General features: G+C 41.8%; 1 protein-coding gene across 1 annotated transcript in view; it reads left to right on the top strand.

Annotated features, from left to right (window-relative positions):
* The window catches only part of LOC137543611 (uncharacterized), a 28622-nt gene extending 5014 nt beyond the window's left edge, over positions 1–23608 (top strand). The window contains exons 3-9 of the mRNA XM_068264725.1: positions 2475–2757; positions 3153–3347; positions 7519–7710; positions 10315–10539; positions 13783–13974; positions 17514–17858; positions 22571–23608. Of these exons, the coding sequence (XP_068120826.1) occupies positions 2475–2757; positions 3153–3347; positions 7519–7710; positions 10315–10539; positions 13783–13974; positions 17514–17858; positions 22571–23364 (2226 nt within the window). The 3' untranslated portion in view covers positions 23365–23608. The remainder of the gene's footprint in view (positions 1–2474; positions 2758–3152; positions 3348–7518; positions 7711–10314; positions 10540–13782; positions 13975–17513; positions 17859–22570) is intronic.
* The last annotated feature ends 1366 nt before the right edge of the window (positions 23609–24974 follow it).

Here is a 24974-nt window from a genome sequence, read left to right as displayed (position 1 = left end):
ACAGAGCTAACACTAGCCAAATACATACCCGGGCAACGCCGGGCGACCAGCTAGTTCTAAATAAACAGGAAAAATAGGGGAAAAAAATGGAAAAAAAAATAATTGCTTCTCAGTTTTCAGCCATTATAGTTTTAAAATAATACTGTGAGAGATCGCGGAAAAGCCACCGCATGTACTGGCAGTAAGGCGGCTGTTTCCGCGTCCAACGCGGCGGTTTGCACGCAGCAGCATGCGTCTGGTGTGGCTGGGTCTGCTAGTTCACACAGATGGATGGAGAGCTACGTGCATGCACGCCAGAAGTCAGGACCTTTATACCAGCAGCAGATGTATCAGCTGATCAGGACAATCAGCTGATTCCTGCTGGACTCCTGATTGGCTGTGTGGCTCGGGCGGGGCGGCAGAGTCCTGCAACTATATATGCAGCTTGCTTGCCAGTTGCACACCCAGACTAGGGAACTTGTGTTTCATTCTGTTATACATCAGACTAGTTCCAGGGTGCTGAGACAATGGACCTCGCACCCAAGACTAGGGAACTGTATTATCTTTGTGTTATACTCCAGACTAGTTCCAGGGTGCTGAGACCACGGACCTCGCACCCAAGACTAGGGAACTGTATTATCATTTGTGTTATACTCCAGACTAGTTCCAGGGTGCTGAGACCACGGACCTCGCACCCAAGACTAGGGAACTGTATTATCTTGTGTTATACTCCAGACTAGTTCCAAGGTGCTGAGACCACGGACCTCGCACATTTAAGACTAGGGAACTGTATTATCATTTGTGTTAGTCTCCAGACCTGCTTGTGATGCCCATCTTCCAGGGGTCACTAGCCACCGGGTCTTCTTGCTATTCATCATGGGACTCCGCCCCTTGGATGTCTCAGGCAGCTGCAAGATCTCTGCACTTCCAAAGGGAGGTATTTCTCATACTGCCAAGGACCACCTGCTCCTCGGATGGTCTTCACTCAAAGTTATTACTGTTGCACCAAACACTCACACTATATAGGTGTCCAGAGGTTAGTAATATATCTGTATTATCGGTGATTCTGCAGATCATCAATAATCAGGTATATATCTGTATTCTTGGTGATACTGCAGATCACCAATAATCAGATTCTCTCTGCGTGCTGACACCGATCGTTACAAATACATGCTACCATAATTAAAACCCACACGTTTTATTTGCCCATTTGTTCCAGTTATTGCAACGTTACAAATTTTTCCCTAGTGCAATGTATGGCGCCTATATTTTATTTGGAAATAAAGGTTGCCCCACCCACAAAGCCCACACTGGACTCAACTGCTTTAGAATCAGGTCATGCAATCAAAATCTAATGTAGCTAAAAAAGTCATATTTTACATTAAAAGGCATAATTTGAGCTCCCTGACTGCTAAACTATTAGATGAGTTACCGTATTTAAGTATCTGATGCATACAAATCCACAGCGCTTAATACTCAGATCGGCATCTGCAGTAACCCCACAGTGCTCAAAAACACGTTTCCATACTGACCATCACCAGAAATAAATCCAGAAAGGTCACTTCTCCATCCATCTTCTGCATGTTAGATTATTCTGGCTCTGTACAAATTAACAAGCTGACACATCATTGCATTCCAGCGGTTCTGGAGGTGTGTTTAGCTTCTAAGGGTAACAATGGTTAATTTGCATATATTCAGCAGTGATGCACTGGGAGACATCTCAAGCTCACTCCAACCTGAATTATCGCAAATTCTTTCTGTTTTAAGAAAGCAAACTTTTGTTTTTCTCCATCCAAGAAACATATAAACATTTATTAGAAGCTGAATCTACATCACATATACAATATATAGGGAACACTCAACAGTGTTCCCTGATGACGGCGCAAGGCCGAAACTGGTAGGAACTGGAGACTGGGCAACTTATATGAGATCGTTTTTGGATTTTAAATGTGTACTGGGTTACACTATATGCTTTTAATTAATAAGGGTCCCTGTCAAAAGGACCCTGGAAGTAAGTCATTGTATATGTGATGTAGATTCAGCTTCTAATAAATGTTTATATGTTTCTTGGATGGAGAAGTGACCTTTCTCGATTTATTTCTGGTGATGGTCACTATGGAAACATGTTTTTGAGTACTGGGGGGTTACTGCAAATGCCGATCTGAGTACCAAGCACTGTGGATTTGTATGCATTTTTTTCTTGGAACCGATTGTGGATGTGATTGATCCTGAGCAGCTGGTGGAACATACACATGAGATAAATATTGGATCAGCGCCTGTATATACTACAAGATACATGTATTTAAGTATCTACCTGGAGAGTGAGTTTAAGTTCAGTTCCATTGCTCTGATAAAGAGTTATTTGCTCCACCTCACATTGTAAACATATCTAAATACTGATAACTGATATCTGCTTCCTCCAAGCATTGACCATGATGAGGGCTTTAAGATAAATGTATTGATCATTGTTGTATTATTCTTTTTTTTATTTGTAGAAGAGAACACAACAGAAGCACCTTGCTTGCATCTTCTCCAGATCCAACAAGAGTGATTATTCCTGGCTTACTCAACTTCTCACCTCAAGAGACCTGAGTGATCAGATTCAGGAGGTTACATCAAGCTTCATCTCCAATAATGGATTCCAGCAGCTTATAAATGATGCCTCTACGTGCACATTAGGGATCCTCTATCACACCAGGAACAGAGGAACCATCAACATTACCGATGTTCAAGGGGCTCTGTACAATGAGGAACTGGAATATCTACAACAGTTGCTTGGTGAGAGAAGGATGCACAGATAGATAGATAGATAGATAGATAGATAGATAGATAGATAGATAGATAAATAGATAGATAGACCCATATGCAATTAACTTTTTCTCCTGAGTTTTCTCCTTGGTAAAATTTTAAAACTTGCCAAAAAATTGATTTAAACCACCAGCAAGCAAGAAAATACTCAAAATGATTTTGATAGAACTCTTTCACCTACTTTTTGGTACTTTTTCAATTGCAAAGTGCTGAAACGTTATTATAAATAGAAAATGAAAAATTATCTCCTAGGAGAAAAAACTAATTGCACACGGACGATGATAGATAGATAGATAGATAGATAGATTTATGATGTGTTTATTTCATCCTATAAAGACTAATGTAATTTTCATGTATGTCTGCAGGGCAGGACAATGTGATGGTGATAATTGATGATGTGGAGGACAGCAGTATTGGAGAGAAGACACGGATCTTGAAGGAGCAGCCCACCATCGGGAAACTAGCTTGTGACCTGCTTCTAATTTCAGAAAAAGATAAAACTAGCACAAAAACACTTCTAACTAAACTGAGCAATAATAAACCTTTCAGTTTTGACACAGGTAGGTAACATACATACATAAACATCTGAAAATCAAATTTTTGAAATAGAACAAAATAGTTATATATGCATTTTCTTTTACCCCTATCTTCTATCTTCTGAACAATTATTTAGTTTTTCACCTATCTCCACCATTCCCCTCAACATAAATAGCAATTTAGGTGACAATTGCATGTATGTCGGCATGAAATTACATGAAATTACATATAATTACATTAAATTATGAATGGATTATGCAAAATTAATTGATTTTCTAAATTGTAATTATATGTGGCCGCAATCGTCAAATTTTATGCAAAATTTAGTGTAATCTTAATTGACAGATTATAATCATCACTAGTTACATTTTAAAAGCTTTAGCAATTGACTCAGCATTAAAGAGAACCCGAGGTGGTATTTACTTATGCTATTGGGGCACAGAGGCTGGTTGTGCACACTAACACCAGCCTCTGTTGCCCCATCGTGTGCCTCCAAGACCCCCCTGCACGCTGCTATAGCCCCGCAGTGCTGGCGACACGAAGCGTGTCGCCAGCACAATGTTTACCTCTGCGCTGTCTGTCAGCGCTGCTCCCCGCTACCCGCCCGTGTCCCTTCCCTCCCGCTGATTGGAGGGAAGTGACGCAGCGGGTAGCGCCGATGCGGAGGAGGCGGGGGAGCAGCGCTGACAGACAGCGCAGAGGTAAACATTGTGCTGGCGACATGCTGCGTGTCGCCAGCACTGCGGGGGCTATAGCGGCGCGCAGGGGGGTCTTGGAGGCACACGATGAGGCAACAGAGGCTGGTGTTAGTGTGCACAACCAGCCTCTGTGCCCCAATAGCATAAGTAAATACCACCTCGGGTTATCTTTAAAATGTTTTGTAGAATTTAGATCAAAGGAGGGGGGAACTACTCAACCTAAAACTGGTACAAACTGACACTGCATGGGGTTTACAAAGCACTATTTCCTGTGAATATTTTTAAAATCGAGTTTCTAAAAAACTACAAGTTTGCTTTTTTTTTTACATGTTGCTTCTAGTGATTCTGATAAACATAGCATATGTTGTGATAATATCATCTATGGGGGCTTTGCAATTAATGTAGAAAATCAACATCTTAGACTTCAATACAAATGGGGTGTGAGGCTTGTCTGGTCAATGATTATAGGTCAGCTGTATGCCCATATGACTGACCTATGGCCCAGCCCGTAACACCTGCACAAACTCCTACCTAGTACAAAACTAATAATAACCCTGCAGTTAGATGTAGCATACAGACTGCCAGACAGTATCCACCAAACAGAACCCAAAGCAATAGTACAAGGCACCGTATCACAATGATATAGTCACCTGAGGCCTGACAGATGAGGCAATCCAGATGAGAGCCAGATGACTACAAGCAGGAGTGATGGGACGCAGATCAGGTGCTTAGAGATAACGTGGTCAGTACTAGCCAGATGTCAGGGCATGCAAATCCTTATCCAGTCCGAGGTCGATCCAGGCGGCAATCAAACAGAGTACAGGTACAAGCAGAGTCGGCAACAGGTAATCCAATTGAAAGCAAAGTTAGGAACAAGCAGTGGTCGGCAACGGAAATCAATCTAGAGTAAAGCTTGTTCAGGATACAAGGCAACGTTGGCAACAGAGATTAATCAGAGTTTGAGCGCATACCCAGCAACAAGCCACAGCTAATGCTATCACGGGCGATAACTGAGGGCGCTCACCTTAGCGTTATACAAGGACTAACCAATCAGAAAGTAAAGGAATCCAAATAAATCAATCACACAGCAGCATGTCAGCAGATCAGCTGACACACAATGAACACACATGGCTACTGTTTACAGCGGCAGAGCGTGTAATGATATATCGATGTACAGAGGCGCCAACAGGATAAAACGTACTAAAAAGTTTAAAACATTCAGGTGGTGGTGGTGGGCCAACCAACCTAAAACAGACTCGATGCTGTCGATTAAAGTCCAAAATAATTTATTCACATACTCCGAGACAAACTGCGATGCGTTTCACGGGCAAATTCCCGCTTCTTCAGGCATTAAACAACAGGAGTATCACACAGCTATAGGTCCAGGTCAGGCTCGGCACCTCTGTCTATATAGAGCGTGTAATGAGAACACATCCGCCGCTTATCTGATAGGAGCTGAGCGCCATGCGCTCCAGTGATGTCAGGAAGCCGCCGAGACCCAGAGACTTGCACCTTAGCGTGGGTCTCGGCGTTCTGCCGCCCTTGAGCGGCCACAGGATCTTACATGGGGAATCTCAAGCATAGATTTACAAAAGTTTTGCCTTGCGTGACTCTACCAGATTTGCCAGAAAAACGATATTGGAAATTTTGCCTGCAGATACGTTAATCGGCTTCCCCCTAAATTGGCCCTAGACTGTGATACATGCACTACACGATATAGACATATGACTATGGTAGGGACTAGATTGTGAGCCCCTTTGAGGGACACTTAGTGACAAGACAATATACTCTGTACAGCACTGCGTAATGTGTCGGCGCTATATAAATACATAAATAAATAAATAAACCTGGTAGGTAAAGCTTAAGAGAATAGAATAAATACAAGTGTATTCTTAATTTCCCACACATTCCTAACTTTTGAAGATGTATGTGAATCATATTATTATATTATTCATTTTTAAACCATCAAAATGATCCAGGCACTGTATAAAAAAAAAAAAGCAGAGCAGAAACCTGCGTAATGTATGAAACAATGACACAGAAGAGGGCTTGCCCAATCAAACTCTACAATATGTTATGCTAACACAGCAATATGCATTATTTTATGTATGCATTCTTTTATGTATGTCTGTCATAAGACAATACAAATATTTATACCAAATAAGACTTTAAAGGGACTCCGAGCAGTGCAGAAACTATGGAAAGATGCATATCATTTTAAAGCTCTCTTTCTCCTCTTTCCAATGATATATAAACCGCCACCCTACGCCTTTTAGTTTTCGATATTTTCGCGATTGAAATTGCAGTGGCCGCGATTTCAATCGCGAAAATAAAGAAAACTAAAAGGCGTAGAGTGACGATTTAGGTGTCGCCAGAAAGAGGAGAAAGAGAGCTTTAAAATGATATCCATCTTTCCATAGTTACTTGTATTACACAGGACGACACTTTCCCCAGTGTCAGCAGCTCTATTCAGCAGAAAAAGTCACCCTGTGTAATACAATGTAACTATGGAAAGATGGATATCATTTTAAAGCTCTCTTTCTCTTCTTTCTGGCGACACCTAAATCGTTGCTCTACGCCTTTTAGTTTTCTTTATTTTCGCGATTGAAATTGCGGCTGCGGCAATTTCAATCGCAAAAATAGCGAAAACTAAAAGGCGTAGGGTGGCGGTTTACCTATCATTGGAAAGAGGAGAAAGAGAGCTTTAAAATGATATCCATCTTTCCATAGTTTCTGCACTGCTCGGAGTCCCTTTAAATGGGTCAAAGGTAAAAGCAACTAAAAAAGAACAACTTACGAAGGCTATAATTAATTTGATTTAACTTCATTTGTTGTCATCTAATCCCAAAAATAACTTTTCAGCAACACCCTCTAATTAAAAATAGCTGATAACAGTACAGTTAAACTTAAATTACGTTGAGTATTTGTTTGCTTGTTGGAGGCAGAAAATATCTTCTGTAAGAAAAATGTTAACTCAACCAATAATTTTTTCTCTGCAATGGATATAATACAAGATTATATCTTTATGACCATCTCTCTAACACATACATGGATATATTGTTTTCAGTGATGTGTATGAGCTACTATGAGTATGTAGCTGCTCATAATCAAAATGTAAATTAGACAATGCTGCCCGCGGCAAAGGGGGGTTAACATGTTCCACATCAGTCCTATGCTTCCTATTTCAAACCGGATGAAGGAAGCATAGGGGTGACGTAGAATTCAACATGGAACAAAAGTGCAGCAAATTGGCCAAGGTGATGGGGCAGTGCTGTCTAATGTAAATTTGGATTACTCGTAGCTACTCGTAATGCACATCACTAATCTTATTCACTATGTGTTATGGTTTAATTTACACAACTTAACTTATTTATGGGAAATGTTTTTATTTTCTGGAGGGAGGGAGTCAGAAAGGTGTTACAAATATAATTACGATTTTCTTTCATAAAATATAAATGCACAAAGTAAATAAATGCTGTTCTGCTTCGTATGGCAGTTACGTCTGACAGTTGCAAGACATTTCAGAGTGAGAAGGAAGGAGAAACCAAGCTGAAGAATATTACCACCCTACCCAACTGTCCAGAGCTATCAGATGATGAAGACCACCCTAACAACATCTATGTGACTCTTGATGATTACACGGGCTCTGGGACTCATAATACTCAGCATTCCTGCGATTCTGAAACTGGTAAGTGGAGCTTCAAAGAACAGAATAAACAAAATGTAATTGTAATATTTAATGTTACTATTTTTTTTTAAAAGTGGGATGAAACTCAATCTGCATCTATGATCTAAAGCAGAGTTCCCCAACCCTGTCCTCAAGACCCACCAACAGTACATGTTTTGCAGGAAACCACACACAATCACAGGTGGGGTAATTAGTGTCTCCACAGAGCTGATTAACTACCTCTGTGGATTTCTACAAAGCATGCACTGTTGGTGGGCCTTGAGGACAGGGTTGGGGAACACTGAAGAATTTAGCACAGCACAAAAAAATTTATAGGAAAAAAATAAATGGTTTGGAAGAGTTATCAGTCACTCCTTTACTTCTCTTATACGCTAATTGATAAGAGTGTCATTGCCTTACTACAATTATAAGATTCTATTCAGCTAATACTAAAATGTGTAAACAATGAAACAGTGCTGCACCAAACGTTCAGTTCGCATGCAAATCAGCCATATTGCGTGCAAAGTATGCTTATCACGTTACTTTGCACGCAAAGCGGCTGATTTTGCGCACACAAACTCTTGCGCACATATTAGCGCGTGAAAAGCCACTTTGCATGTGCTAAGTGGCTTTTCACTGGCTAACACTTAGCATGATTTTGTGAATCAAGCCCAATGTGTGCTGTATCCAAAAGGTAAGCAGAGAACTTTCTCTACTTTGTCTGCTCAGCAATTAGTTAATTACATGAGAATCTGACAATATAAATACAAAACAATCTGAAAATGTGTACTGAAACAGGTAACCTTATCAGTTAAAATTAAGTAATTTTATACCATTTTAAATATACCAGTTTAAATGTTTATTTATATTGTTATAATTATATGTTATTTATGTAGGAAAAAACAAACAACAAACATAGCTAACTGATGAAGTTGAATTATGCAAACTTTTTGGGATCTAGTCCCCTTTCTCAGGCATATTTCCAGATGTTAGCTGAAGTAAAACACTGATGCAGGTAAATAGTAAGTAGATAACAGTTTGTGCTGGTTATTGTTTAGCAGTTAGATGTCAGATGACCAGCAGGCTGGAGCCAGTGAGTCCATGCAAGCATACATGAAATCCAGCAGGTTTCCGAAAATCATAATCATGTCATAAATCCCAGGTGTCATAAATCCCATTCCAGAATTCAATCTTCTGTTAATGTCTAACACTTTCATAATTTTGAAGTGTACCCTTAAAGGACAAGTGTAGCGAGAGATATGTGGAGGCTGCCATATTTATTTCCTTTTAAACAATACTAATTGCATGGCAGCCAAGCTGATCTATTTGGCTGCAGTGGTGTTTGAATTACACCAGAAACAAGCATGCAGCTAATCTTGTCAGATCTGACAATAATGTCAGAAACACCTGATCTGCTGCATGCCTGTTCTTGGTCTATGACTACATTTTTTAGAGGCAGTCAATCAGCAGGACAGCCAGGCAACTAGTATTGCTTAAAAGAAAATTAATATGGCAGCCTCCACATACCCCTTTCTACAGTTGTCCTTTAAGAATAAGTACTTTTACAACTTCCATGTTGTGTCCTGGTTCACAGAAGTGTTGGTACACTGTATAGAATACACGGTACAGAAACTTTTTTGCTACTATGTTATTTATGAAGGGTCAGCTTTTTCATTTCATCTACAGAATTACTTTTCAACACCCAACACGTGATAATATACTTAAAAGTAGGTAATAGCAGTAATATTAAACTTAATGTAAAGGAACCTAAGCTATGAGGCATATGAAGGTTGTCATTGCCATATATATTTTCTTTTAAACAATACCAGTGTTTGAAAAGGTGTCACAATGACTGAGTGCAAACGCTTCTCCTGTGAGGAAACTCAAGAAAAATATTTACATAATTGTGGCCTGATTGTCAGAAATAAATATAACACATCAGCAAATCCTTAAATGTATCTCTACTGGGCACATGGCCAGTTCTAGCAACAAGAGAGCCTTGGGCAAAAATTGTATGGGGCCCCTCTGATCAGCACTTCCCGCCCCACCCCTGAATGCAGCAAAGGCCCCCCTCCCTTAGCTGCATTAGGTGGTTTCATTTTTTCTTTCTCCTCCTTCCTCCAAATTTGTTTTTGTCTTTCCCCCCAGGGTCCCTGCAGAATATTCACACTCACTTGTCTAGCTGGCGTGCTCCTCCTCCAGGCTGTGTCCTTCATCTTTCTTCTTGTGGGCACCACTTCTCCGTGACCTGGCGGCACACTACCTGAGTATGCACATGCCACGGCGTCATAGAGAAGAAGTGCCCATGAGAATAAATACAAAGCACACAACCTGAAGTAGACAGGTAAGTAGAGAGTGCGCTCTGCTTTTGCTAATACTCTGCAGGGGCCTCAGTGGAGCAATCTCTATTGGTAGGTGGCCCCTCAGCCAGCACTGAGGCCTGGGCAATTGTCCAGTTTGCCCCTATGGAACCACTGGCCCTGACTGGGAAAACATGGATATATCTGTGCTCCATGGCTGTTAATGATTTATTTAAATAAAATAGAATTACAATTAGTTCATTTTCCCACATCATAAGATATAAAATGTACAAAAATAAAAAAAAAATATTTTTTTTTCACACAGTGGTTATGAAAGACACTTACAGGACATGGCACAGTGAGGAGAAAGGAGAAGCCCTGCCCAGGTGTGAGAGCCCAATGACATGGAGGTACGACAAGTTACCCTTCAGCAGTGACTGCCCAGAGCCATCAGACGATGAAGATCCCCCTGAGAACATATATGAGAGGCCTGATGACTGGATTGGCTCCGGGACTCATGATACGCAGGATTTCTATCATTTGAAAACTGGTAAGTGTAGATTTACAAAATCTACATACATAAAATTGGACATGTGTGTGTGTGTGTGTGTCTGTGTGTGTTCATGTCAATGGAAAAAAATGTAAAAGGCTGCCATTCTCTCAGTAATAAAGCCAGATTTCACAAACTTGGCACAGTCGGTCACTTGGTGCCGAAGGTTACACATTCAGGGAAAGTGGACAGAGCACGAAACAGGCAATTACATTTCAGATGTTCAGTTTAAATGGGAAAATGTAAACTGCAGCCATTCTTACCCTGTGAATTGCAGAGTTCTCAAACTTAACACAGTTGGTCACTGGTTGACTGGAATTCATATTCAGGAAAGTGGGTAGAGCATTAAACAGCCAATCAAAACTCATCTATTGATTTTCAAGGGGAATATTTAAATTGCTTTCATTTTCACACTGTTAATGACAGAGGTCTCAAACCTGCTACAGTCGGTCAATGGGTGACGGGGGTTCAAATTCACAAAAGGAGGGAGAGCCACAAACTGAATATTCGATTTGTTTCATTTCAATGGGGAAATTTAAATTATTGATGCCAAGGACCCCAAAGCTCACAAACTCGGCCATTGAGTGACTGTGTGTCCAGGTTAGAAAAAAGTGGGCGGGGCCAACAGCCAAATAATTACTTGAGCAACACCAGGTCATCAGCTAGTAATAAATAAAAATATATTAGTAATATGTCATGTGTTCCTACTTGTGTAAGTGCATGTTAAAATGAATATTATATTTTGTTTGTAAAGCTTCAGAATATTACAATGCACTGTGTGAGTGTGTAATTTGGGTGCAGTGCGGCACCCGGTGATGTAGGTGCTGCCATAAACCGCAATAAGAATTTAGTCTACAATGGCGCTAGCAATAGCTGAATCCTAATTTTACATTAGGAAGGGACAGGTAGTGTTGGGCCTAAGCAGAGCAGTAAGCGCATTGCACTGTGTCCTTCACTTACCTTTCATTTTGCATCCACTTCATATGGGATGCCACCCTGTTGACTACTATCAGCCGCCATCAGCCCCTCATCGCAAAGTTGATTGGAGCCTGGCAAAAGCATAGGGCTGCTTGTTGGTTTGTAAAACATCAACAGGAATTCTACCTAGCAACAGGGAAGATTCTCATTGGTCCACTGTGAATCAATGGGAATTTTCTCTGTTGAAGCAGGATTCCCATTTTTTTTTTTTTGCAATCCATTGGGTTGTTCCCATGCATATGCTGGGCTCTGATCTGCTTTGGACTGAACGGCAGTTGTCAGCAGTGGTGGAACCGAATCCACCGGCCAGGTGAGTTAGCATTTTACCCTGGAGGGAACAGACACCACCCATACCTATAGGCTTCCATAGAGTCCAATTTGTGGCATGATCACAATACGTTTGCAAAAAAATGCAGAAGGTGAGGTTTCTGCATTTGTGGCCCAGTCCACGTACGGTGTGTTCCCCTTTCCGAACAGTGTAATCACATCCTATTAATAACATATATTTTGTGTTTTGTTTTTGTGCATTCTGGGAAAATGCAGCATTTTTTTATTGCAGTTTGAATGGGCCCTTAGGCTCAGGGTTTACAGTAGGGACTATATTTAGGACTATCTAGCTGTAGGATCAGTGTTGCTGGTATTGCTGATATTCTATTAGCACTGTCAACCTCTTTCCTCCCCCAACAATGCAATAAGCTAAAAGGTTGTTCTTTTTTTATAGCTATGCATATGCACAGAGGGAGATACTGGTTGCTTGGCAATTTGAAACAGTCGTTATTTCCCACAATGCAATGTAACAAGGCTCGCTGACAGCAAACTGTCATGACCTAGGTGCTGACATAACACTGTGGGAGGGGTTTCACCACAATACCAGCCACACAGACCCCGCTGATGATCTATTTGAGATTTCTGGTGAGAAAGGTGTTGTCAGCTACTGATTCCCTTTTATTTTATATTTTTTTTAATGTTTATTTTTTTTAATGGTATATTTGCCATATATTTGGTGTCAAAATGATTATATACATTTTACTCCTTCACTACACTACAGTAGCTCATAACACAAAATTCATACTGGTTTTGTCTTCTCAAATAGAGATGGTCCAAGCGGTTCGCTGGCGGACAGTTCCCGACGGATATCAGCTGTTCGCGTCCGCGGCGGAGCTCGTTCGAACTGCCCCCATACCTCGTTATTGGGGTAAACTTTGACCTCCTTCATTACAGCCAGAAGTCACATGGCAGCCAATCAGGCTGCACTGCCCTCCCAGACCCCTGCCCCCCTTATAAAAACACAGCAGCGCCGGCCATGTTGTTCTCAGTCTCTGGCTGAGAGGAAGGGAGAGATTGTTGCAGAGACAGGGACATTTAGCTAGGCGGTTCTTTATTGCTGAAAGCACGTGTGTGTGTGTGTGTGTGTGTGTGTGTGTGTGTGTGTGTGTGTGTGTGTGTGTGTGTGTGTGTGTGTGTGTGTGTGTGTGTGATGCAGCATACAGACCAGGCCACAGTCATTGCTGGGCCTTGCAGTTCTACTATCCTCTACTATCTATTACAAGACAGCACACTGTCTATCATCATAAGCAGTGCTTAGCTTGTAACTGTATTTGTGATTGAGCATACTATAGGATATCTCAGTCTGTGTGGGTGACACACTGCATACAGGCCAGGCCACAGTCATTGCTGGGCGTTGCAGTTCTACTACCCTCTTCTATCTATTACAAGCTAGCACACTGTCTGTCTTAAGCTGTCTATCATACATTTTTTCTCTACAATGGATATAATACAAGATTATATCTTTATGACCATCTCTCCAACACATACATTTATATATTGTTTCAGTGATGTGTATTACGAGCTACTATGAGTATGTAGCTTCTCATAATCAAAATTTAAATTAGACAATGCTGCCCGCGGCAAAGGGGAGTTAACTTGTTCCACATCAGTCCTATGCTTCCTATTTCAAACCGGATGAAGGAAGCATAGGGGTGATGTAGAATTCAACATGGAACAAATGTGGAGCAAGTCAGCTAAGGTGACAGGGCAGTGCTGTCTAATTTAAATTGTGATAACTCGTAGCTACTCGTAATGCACATCACTAATCTTATTCACTATGTGTTATAGTTTAATTTACACAACTTAACTTATTTATGGGAATTTTTTTTATTTTCTGGAGGGAGGGAGACAAAAAGGTGTTACAAGTATGATTATGATTTTCTTTCATAAAATATAAATGCACAAAGTAAATAAATGCTGTTCTGCTTCATATGGCAGTTATGTCTGACAGTTGTAAGACATTTCCGAGTGATAAGGAAGGAGAAACCAAGCTAAAGAATATTACAACCCTACCCGACTATCCAGAGCTATCAGATGATGAAGACCACCCTGACAACATCTATGTGACTCTTGATGATTACACGGGCTCTGGGACTCATAATACTCAGCATTCCTGTGATTCTGAAACTGGTAAGTGGAGCTTCAAAGAACAGAATAAACAAAACGTAATTGTAATATTTAATGTTACTTATTTAAAAAAAAAAGTGGGATGAAACTTAAACTTCATCTATGATCTAAAGCATTTAGCACTGCACAAAACTAACCGGGGAAAAACATGGTTTAGAAGCTATTGGAAGCGTTATCACTCATTCCTCTACTTCTCTTATAAGCTAATTGATAAGAGTGTCATTGCTTTACTAGAATTATAAGATTCTATTCAGCTAATACTAAAATGTGTAAACAATGGAACATAATGGGCTCGATTCACTAACCAGTGATAACTGAGTTATCACGTGTTAAGGCTTTGCACGTGCAAACTAGGGTGCTAAGTAGTTTGCATGGGCAAAGCTGTTGCTGTTCGCCTGCTATTTTAGCAGGCGAATCGATGTGTCTGGTGGCCTTCGATAGTCTCTGATTGTAGAGAATTCATGGGGAGTTTCTCCGTCTGTGCCAGAAGTAAGGCATCCAGGCGGGCTCCTGTGGGTACCTTACAGTCACTTCCGGTGCCTGAACAACTATGTACCCATGTGTCCATGGATTTTGTAGGCAAATTACCTAGTTCTGATGGTAAAACGGTCATTTGGGTGGTAGTCGATAGGTTTAGTAAGATGGCCCACTTCATTCCCTTGAACGGTCTCCCCACTGCCCAGGAGCTGGCAGAACTCTTCATAAATCACATTTTCAGACTGCATGGGATTCCAGAAAGTGTGGTGTCAGATAGGGGAGTCCAGTTCATTTCTCGCTTTTGGAAAGCGTTTTGTCATCATCTGGGAATGAAGTTATCATTTTCCTCCGGTTACCACCCACAGACTAACAGCCAAAACGAAAGGGTCAACCAGTCTTTGGAGCAGTTCCTTAGATGCTATGTGGCTGAGACCCAGACAGAGTGGGCCAAATTCTTGCCCTATGCAGAATTTGCCCATAACAACTTGAAATGTGCCTCTTCAGGTTTCTCCCCCTTTCAGATTGTTACGGGGAGATCACCGAAGTTCTCGCCACTACCAGTGGTGTCGTCACCATTCCTGGCCTTAGAACAGTGGCAAGGGGCCTTGAAAGAGATTTGGGGAATGGTTAAGGAGAATCTAAAGAGAGCTTTTGCCACTCAGAAGAAACAGGCGGATAAAAGACGCTCAGTGGAGTGGGAATTCGCACAAGGCGATTTGGTGTGGGTTTCCACTCCACATCTGACCTTGAGGCAGCCTTCTGCCAAGTTGGGTCCTAAATTTATAGGACCATACCCTGTTTCTCGGAAGGTCAACAATGTTACCTATGTTGTGTCGCTACCACCCAGCTTCAGGGGTGGTAGAACGTTTCATGTCTCCCTCCTGAAGCCTGCTGTGTATGTGGACCCCACTCCCCCCCCCCCCCCCGTGGTAGTTAATGGGGAACCAGAATACGAAATAGAGCAGATCCTGGATTCCAGGCTGGTGCGCAATTCTGTACAGTACTTGGTCCATTGGCGGGGGTATGGTGCAGAGGAAAGATCATGGGTGCCAGCCTCTCGCATGCATGCGGAGGAACTCAGGGAGGAATTTCATAGGTCGCATCCTGATAGGCCTGGTGGTTCGTGTCCGGAGTCCACGTCTGGAGGGAGGGGTACTGTAACAAGTGATGGCTTGGCGGCTGCTGACACGTTGGAGGTGTCTGCAGCCGCCTTCCTCCCTGGCTCTCAAGGGTCTTCCGTTCCTTCAGCGTCTAGTACGCCGGGAACGGTCTTGTCTCCAGCTCACGGGGTTTCTGTCTCTCGCGGGCGCGCGCGGAGACAGGATCTTTATGCGGGCAGAAGGCGTGTCAGCTGACCTGCTGGTCGGCTGACGTCACTGATGACTCTCGCCGCTCGGATTGGTGGATTCCAAGGTGGGAGTGGCTGGAAGCGTGCCTCCGCTTCATAAGCCTCCAGTCTTCATTCATTCACTGTCTGCTGTTGTGAATATTTTGTGTTAGCACTCAGCTCAGACCTTAGACTAGTATCCGGTGTGCTTTGATCTGGGAGGAAACCAGGGATTTCACACAAGACTAGGACTATTGTCATTATATTGTATTGATTACCTGTGTATGAATCTGGCTATACTCTGACCTCGCTTTTGCTTTACGTTTCTGTACTTCTGCCTATCTGACTAGTTGCTGAACTCTGCCTGATTACTGATTACGCTTCTGCCTTACGATTCTGTACTGATACTATCTCTCTGTTGCCGAACCTTGCTTGTATGACCTCTCTACTCACCAGTGGCCCTTGCCACTGGTGAGGTGTATAGTGCCCATCAGCTCCTCTGGTGAGGTGTAGTCTAGTTTTCTGTTAGTGACAGTTAGTACCTTTCCAGCTCCTCTGGAAAGGTCTGGACAAATCTTTACTAGTCACCTTCTTTTCTGATACCTTGCCAGCCCCTCTGGCAAGGACTGTTCATACCTCTCATATTGTCATTGTTTGTATACCTTTCCAGCTCCTCTGGAAAGGCCTGAGTTCTATTCTCTATATATTACTAGTCCCTTGCTAGCTCCCCTGGTAAGGACTAGTTATTCTGTTTCTGTACCTTCACTGTTAGTACCTTTCCAGCTCCTCTGGAAAGGTCTGGTCAAACTTTACAGTTAAGGTACAGACAGTACCTTACCAGCTCCTCTGGTAAGGTCTCGCAAAACTATTAAAGTTATGGTTGCACCAAGCACATCTCACACTATATCCGTGCCTGCTATACTTGTATTATTGGTGATTCTGCAGATCACCACATAATCAGGTATAGCGTCTGCATTATTGGTGATACTGCAGATCACCTAATAATTTAGACGTCTGAGTTACAGCCCTCAACCGTTACAAAGTACCTTGCATGCTGTGTCCTGGTTCACAGAAGTGTTGGTACACAGTATAGAATGAATGCAGCACAAGCTCCCCCCCCCCCCTTAGCTGCATTAGGCGGCTTTATGTTTTCTTTCTACTCCTTCCTCCAAATTTGTTGTTGTCCCCCTGAGACACAGTGCCAGCTGATGGGCCCACCAGGTCACCCGCCAATAGATAGTGCTCCCCCCAGTATCCCTGCAGAATATTCACACTCACTTGTCTAGCCGGCGTGCTCCTCCTCCAGGCTGAGTCCTTCATCTTTCTTCTTGTGGGCGCCACATCTTCGTGACCTGGCGGCACACTACCTGAGTATGCACATGCCACGGGGTCATAGAGAAGAAGTGCCCACGAGAATAAATACAAAGCACACAACCTGAAGTAGCGGCACACTGGCTGGACAAGTGAGTGGAGAGTGCGCTCTGCTTCTGCTACTACTCTGCAGGGGCCTCAGTGGAACACTATCTATTGGTAGGCAGCCACTCAGCCAGCACTGAGGCCTGGGCAGTTGTCCAGTTCGCCCATATGGAAGACCTGACTGGGAAAACATGGATATATCTGTGCTCCATGGCTGTTAATGATTTATTTAAATAAAATATATTTACAATTAGTTCAGTTTCCCACGTCATATGATATAAAATATACAAAAATGAAAAAAATGTTTTTATTTTTTACACAGTGGTTATGAAAGACACTTATAGGACATGGCACAGTGAGGAGAAAGGAGAAACCCTGCCCAGGTGTGAGAGCCCAATGACATGGAGGTTGGACAAGTTATCCTTCAGCAGTGACTGTCCAGAGCCAGTGACATGGCGGTCAGACCAGTTACTCTCCAGCAGTGATTGTCCGAGGGACCATGCCTGTTCAGATCCAGTGACATGGAGATCAGACAAGTTACCCTTCAGCAATGACTGCTCAGAGCCATCAGATGATGAAGATCCCCCTGAGAACATCAATGAGATGCCTTATGACTGGATCGGCTCTGGGACTCATGCTACGCAGAATTTCTATCATTTCAAAACTGGTAAGTGGAGATTTACAAAATTTACATACATAAAATTGGACATGTGTGTGTGTGTGTGTGTGTGTGTGTGTGTGTGTGTGTGTGTGTGTGCGTGCGTGCGTGCGTGCGTGCGTGCGTGCGTGCGTGCGTGTGTGTGTGTGTGTGTAGGTGTTTGGTGTGTGTTCATGTCAATGGAAAAAATGTAAAAGCCATTCTCTCAGTAATAAAGCCAGATTTCCCAAACTTGGCACTGTCAGTCACTTGGTGCCCAAGGTTACACATTCAGGGAAAGTGGGCAGAGCATAAAACAGGCAATTACATTTCAGATGTTTAGTTTAAATGGGAAAATGTAGACTGCAGCCATTCTTACACTGTGAATCGCAGAGTTCTCAAAAGTGACACAGTTGGTCACTGGTTGACTGGAATTAATATTCAGTAAAGTGGGTGGAGACTTAAACAGCCAATCAAAACTCATCTATTGATTTTCAAGGGTATTATTTTAATTGCTTTCATTTTTACACTGTTAATAGCAGAGGCCTCAAACCTGCTACAGTCGGTCAATGGGTGACAGCGGTTTAAATTCACAATAGGGGGATGTGCTACAAACTGCAAATCAGATTTGTTTCATTTTAATGGGAAAATTTAAATTATTGATGCAAAAGCTCACAAACTCGGCCATTGAGTGACTGTGTGTCAAGGTTAGAAAAAAGTGGGTGGGGCCAACAGCCAAATAATTACCTGGGCAACACCAGGTCATCAGCTAGTAATAAATACAAATATATTAGTAATATTTCATGTGTTCCTACTTGTGTAAGTGCATGTTAATATGAATATTATATTTTGTTTGTAAAGATTTCAGAATATTACAATGCACTGTGTGAGTGTGTAATTTGGGCACAGTGCGGCACCTGGTGAATTAGGTGCTGCCATAGATCACAATAAGAATGTTGTCTACAATGGCGCTAGCAATAGCTGAATCCTAATTTTACATTAGGAAGGGACAGGTAGTGTTGGGCCTAATTCACACTGCGATGCAGCAGATGCCAAAACAGAGCAGTAAGCGCATTTGCACTGTGTCCTTCACTCACCTTCCATTTTGCATCCACTTCATATGGGTTGCCACCAGTTGGCTACTATCAGCCGCCATCAGCCCCTCATCTCAAAGTTGATTGGAGCCTGGAAAAAGCATAGGGCTCCTTGTTGGATTGTAAAATGGGGATCCTACCTAGCAACAGGGAAGATTCTAATTGGTCCACTGTGAACCAATGTGAATTTTCTCTGTTAAAACAGGATTCCGATTGTGTTTTTTTTTTTTTTTTTTTTCAATCCATTGGGTTGCTTGCATGCATATGATGGGCTCTGATCTGCTTTGGACTGAATGGTGGTTGTCAGCAGTGGTGAAACCAAATCTACTGGCCAGGTGAGTTAGCATTTTACCCTGGAGGGAACATACACCACCCATACCTATAGGCTTCCATAGAGTCCAATTTGTGGCATGATCACTATACGGTTGCAGGAAAATGCTGCCCAGTCCATGTGCAGTGTGTTCCCATTTTCCGATTGACAGTGTATCGCATCCTATTATTAACATAGATTTAGTGTTTTTTTTTTCTTTTGCGTTCTGGAAAATGCAGCATTTTTTAATTGCAGTGTGAATGGGCCCTTAGACACAGGGTTTACAGTAGGGACTATATTTAGGACTATCTAGCTGTAGGATCAGTGTTGGAGGAGGTAAAGGCCTTAGTAGAATATCAGCAGTATTGCTGATATTCTACCAGCAGTGAGACAAGACAAGATAAATAACATTTATATTGCGCTTTTCTCCTTGCGGACTCAAAGCACCAGAGCAGAGCAGCAGCCGCTAGGGCGCGCTCTATTGGCAGTAGCAGTGCAATGCAATAAGCTAAAAGATTGTTATTTTTTTATAAATATACAGTGGTGTGAAAAACTATTTGCCCCCTTCCTGATTTCTTATTCTTTTTCATGTTTGTCACACTTAAATGTTTCTGCTTATCAAAAAGTGTTAACTATTAGTCAAAGATAACATAATTGAACACAAAATGCAGTTTTAAATGATGGTTTTTATTATTTAGTGAGAAAAAAACTCCAAATCTACATGGCCCTGTGTGAAAAAGTGATTGCCCCTCTTGTTAAATAATAACTTAACTGTGGTTTATCACACCTGAGTTCAATTTCTGTAGTCACCCCCAGGCCTGATTACTGCCACATCTGTTTCAATCTAGTAATCACTTAAATAGGAGCTATCTGACACAGAGAAGTAGACCAAAAGCACCTCAAAAGCTAGACATCATGCCAAGATCCAAAGAAATTCAGGAACAAATGAGAACAAAAGTACTGTAATTGAGATCTATCAGTCTGGTAAAGGTTATAAAGCCATTCTAAAGCTTTGGGACTCCAGTGAACCACAGTGAGAGCCATTATCCACAAATGGCAAAAACATGGAACAACGATTAACCTTCCCAGGAGTGGCCGGCCGACCAAAATTACCCCAAGAGCGCAGAGAAAACTCATCCGAGAGGCCACAAAAGACCCCAGGACAACATCTAAAGAACTGCAGGCCTCACTTGCCTCAATTAAGGTCAGTGTTCACGACTCCACCATAAGAAAGAGACTGGGCAAAAATGGTCTGCATGGCAGATATCCAAGGCACAAACCACTTTTAAGCAAAAAGAACATTAAGGCTCGTCTCAATTTTGCTAAAAAAAACATCTCAATGATTGCCAAGACGTTTGGGAAAATATCTTGTGGACCGACGAGACAAAAGTTGAACTTTTTGGAAGGTGCATGTCCCGTTACATCTGGCGTAGAAGTAACACAGCATTTCAGCAAAAGAACATCATACCAACAGTAAAATATGGTGGTGGTAGTGTGATGGTCTGGGGTTGTTTTGCTGCTTCAGGACCTGGAAGGCTTGCTGTGATAGATGGAACCATGAATTCTACTGTCTACCAAAAAATACCTGAAGGAGAATGTCCGGCCATCTGTTCGTCAACTCAAGCTGAAACGATCTTGGGTGCTGCAGCAGAACAATGACCCAAAACACACCAGCAAATCCACCTCTGAATGGCTGAAGAAAAACAAAATGAAGACTTTGGAGTGGCCTAGTCAAAGTCCTGACCTGAATCCTATTGAGATGTTGTGGCATGACCTTAAAAAGGTGGTTCATGCTAGAAAACCCTCAAATAAAGCTGAATTACAACAATTCTGCAAAGATGAGTGGGCCAAAATTCCTCCAGAGCGCTGTAAAAGACTCGTTGCAAGTTATCGTAAACGCTTGATTGCAGTTATTGCTGCTAAGGGTGGCCCAACCAGTTATTAGGTTCAGGGGGCAATTTATTTTTCACACAGGGCCATGTAGGTTTTGAGGTTTTTCTCTCACTAAATAATAAAAACCATCATTTAAAACTGCATTTTGTGTTCAATTATGTTATCTTTGGCTAATAGTTAACGGTTTTTGATGAGCAGAAACATTTAAGTGTGACAAACATGCAAAAGAATAAGACATCAGGAAGGGGGCAAATCGTTTTTCACACCACTGTACATATGCACAGAGGGAGATACTGGTTGCTTGGCAATATCAAACAGATGTTTTTTCCCACAATGCAATGTAACAAGGCTCACAACACAAAATTCATACTGGTTTTGTTTTCTCAAAGCTCAAACATATATAAGCTTTCCAATACTGCATTAAATTGTCTTCCTTCAACCTGAACTTTTCTCTTCTTGGACATTTTAGGATTGATTGTTGATATTTCTACTCTCTATTCATTTAAATTCCAGCTGTGAAATGCTGAAGTGGAAACACTGCCCTCTAGTGGTAGGATGTCACTTTGCAGGTCACAGAATTGAAGTGCCTTGTGGGAGATGTAGTTTATGGGCAATGTTTGCATTAATTTAGCAATAAATGGTATCATCCTAAATCAAAACTTCCAGCTTAAATTAGCATAGACTTTACATTAGACAATCATGCAACATTGAAGCTCTTGTGGGCAATATAAAATGATGACGTGGGCCATATTGTTTGACACCTGAGGCTTATATTAACCACTTGATGACCCACCCTTTACCCCCCCTTAAGGACCAGCGCTGTATTTAGTGATCTGAGCTGGGTGGGCTCTGCAGCCCCCAGCACAGATCAGGTAGCAGGCAGAGAGATCAGATCGCCCCCCTTTTTTCCCCCCTATGGGGATGATGTGCAGGGGGGGTCTGATCTCTTCTGCCTGCCTGGGTGTTGCGGGGGGGGCACCTCAAAGCCCCCCTCCGCGGCGAAATTCCCCCCTCCCTCTCCTCCCTGTCCCCCCTGGCGATCTGGGCTGCACAGGACGCTATCCGTCCTGTGCAGCCAGTGACAGGCTGTCCCCTGTCACATGGCGGCGATCCCCGGCCGCTGAGACATTTACATTTAGTCTGCGAGCCGCAATCAGCGGCTCGCAGGCTATTCACGGAGACCCGCTCCGTGATCTAACAGGAAACGGCCGCTCGCGCGAGCGGCCTTTCCTGATTAATTAGGGAGGCACCTTGCGACGCAGATCTGTGTCGCTGGTCCCTCAGCTACCACTTTGCCGACCGCACGGTATGAGTGTGCGGTCGGCAAGTGGTTAAGGCTTGCTCTGTTTAAATAAATAAATAGGGTGTTATTACAGTTTTCCCCTCATAAGAAACACATGTACAAAAAGGAAAAAGAATCTAAATGTTTTTATGTTTTTATACAGACAATGAGAAGACATTGCAAGGAGAAACCAAAGCCAGATGTGAGAGTCCAATGTGGAGCTACAACAAGATACCCTCCAGCGAGTGTCCAGAAATATGGAACAGTCATGATATGATGGCCAGCAAGGAAAATAATTTTAGTGACGAGAATCTTACAACCCGACACAACTATGAGAGTTCATGGGAAGATGACATGCTGTACAATGATGAGGGTCCTAATTCAGAGTCATTTCCAGATACAGAGAACACCTGGGAGAATGAGACACAATCCATCAATGAGAGTATTGAGAACATTTATGTCGATACTGACACACAAAACATCTGTGAGAATCTAGAGACACAATCCATGAATAGGAATGTTGAGAACCCACAACCTACAGAGACCTACAGTAAAGTATACCGCTATGAGAGCAAGGACATTACACTCGGCATTGAGATCCCTATCAAAAACAGTGACCACTGTCCAGGAAAGATCTCTAAGGATTTCAGTATGCCTTCTATTAGTGAGAGTCCTCCTGAGACTCAGCCATGCAGTGAAACTACCAATATTGGGAAAGTGCATGAAGAATACAAGACAAAGTGCAACCCAGATAGTCTAAACACGGAAGTCCATGAAATGGCTTCAAAAATCACAGATGAGTGTGAAAAACCTGTCTCAAATGTCAACAAGAAGGTGCCGGAGTACCAGAACAATCATAGGGAGATGTCTTACCTTTTAAATGTGGAACTGCGGGCTGCAATTGAAAATCCAGCTTCTAATAAGAAACTCAAGAAGTTTTTTCATTCGACAGGATAATTAAAAGTAAAAAAAAAGTCCTGTCCCACCACTCATTAATAAAAGTCCACATGTGATAATAACCACTAATGACAGTCCTGATGTACAATTAAGAAAGAAAGCCCCAACACAGGAAGAGGCACAATCTGGAAGTAGCAAAGCAACAATCAGATGAACAATAATAATTATAGAAATCAATTGTATTTACGATAAATGAAAGTGCCCCAACCCTCCCCCCATTAATAAATAAATAAAAATACCATGACTAAGTGTATTCTGAAACTAACAAAGTGTTTTTAATACTGTACCTTTTTATATCCTTTATATTTATTACATCTGTTTTACCAATGTTAATCATTCAACTTCTGCTATTCTACATGGCATCACCTTATTTGATGTGTATAAAGTTTGGAATGTATGATATGTATGACTGTATGAGCACTTTCCTATCTTTTGATTGGTTATGCAGCTATTGCAATGTGGTGACATAGCGTATAGTGGATCTGAAATGAAAAATGAACTATAACAAGTAACTTGTCTATATATCTTATCTAAAGTTTAGATACTTTACACAGCAAATTTAGCTGCAAACTGCTTCAAAAGTTTATGATTATTTATTCCTGTGATACAATGAGGGCAGCCATGTTCTGTTTGTCAAGTTGTCACAGGCTGAGGGCTGGAGATGCTATCAGCTTGCCTATGTGTAAATTCAGTCCCATCTTCTCCTTCCTCCTCCCCTCTGCCTCTGAAATCATTGGCTAGTAACCTCCTCCTCCTCCTGCCCAGACTGAGCTCCCATAAGACCTTGCTACAGTGCCAAGGCACAAAAAGAGCTGTGGGCGAGGCTTGTTTAGTTAATAGAGAATTAGAGTATTAAAACAAAACAAAAAAAAATATTTGGCTTGAAGAATGCCCTATAAACAATATGAAAGGAACACAATCATGCAATGAGTAAAAGTTTATCTCGGATCCACTTTAAGTGTTTTGGGAACATTAAGCTGAGGCATCTTCAGCTTCCTGCTAAGATAAATTGCAGATGTGCATGCCATGGCTTAGCTTATCAAGATACTTGGTGAGAAGCCACCCCAATCTCTTGTGAATAATTAACATAGGCAAATTAAAAATGTCATGTATTGCTTCTTAATCAACTATGTGAAAATGGTAACTTTTCCATTGAAGGTCTAGTTTGAGGGAGAAAAAAAACAAAAAAACCTTAAACTATTTCTTCTAATGGTACCAAACAGTGGCTCAAATCTACTTTAATGTTCCATAAATCTTTCTCTCACTACTAGTGAAGACCTAGAAGTTATGGTAACTCGTTTTGTTTTTAGTAGCTTTTAAAAAGGTCAGAATATCATAAAAAACATAATAGATTAAAGATTTTGTTTAATAAATGTCACAAACCAAATAGTGATGTATTGTAATGCTCTTCTTGAATGGGATCTTGGTGTATGATGAGTGTTCAGAAATGTATTTTAATAATCTTAAAAAACAGACTGCAAGTAAAAAAAAAAAAAAAAAGGTTGAGACAGGTCTGTGATAATGCCTGTTACTGGTTTTCAATCATTGCCTCCTTGACATTTGAATGAAGACTCACCTCTGGTTGGTTTCATATGTTCACCTCCCACTCG

This window comes from Hyperolius riggenbachi, unplaced genomic scaffold (assembly GCF_040937935.1).
Source record: "Hyperolius riggenbachi isolate aHypRig1 unplaced genomic scaffold, aHypRig1.pri scaffold_117, whole genome shotgun sequence".
Taxonomy (NCBI): Eukaryota; Metazoa; Chordata; class Amphibia; order Anura; family Hyperoliidae; genus Hyperolius; species Hyperolius riggenbachi.
The sequence above is the reverse complement of the archived record's forward strand: the minus strand, read 5'-3'. Positions and strand labels throughout refer to the sequence as shown.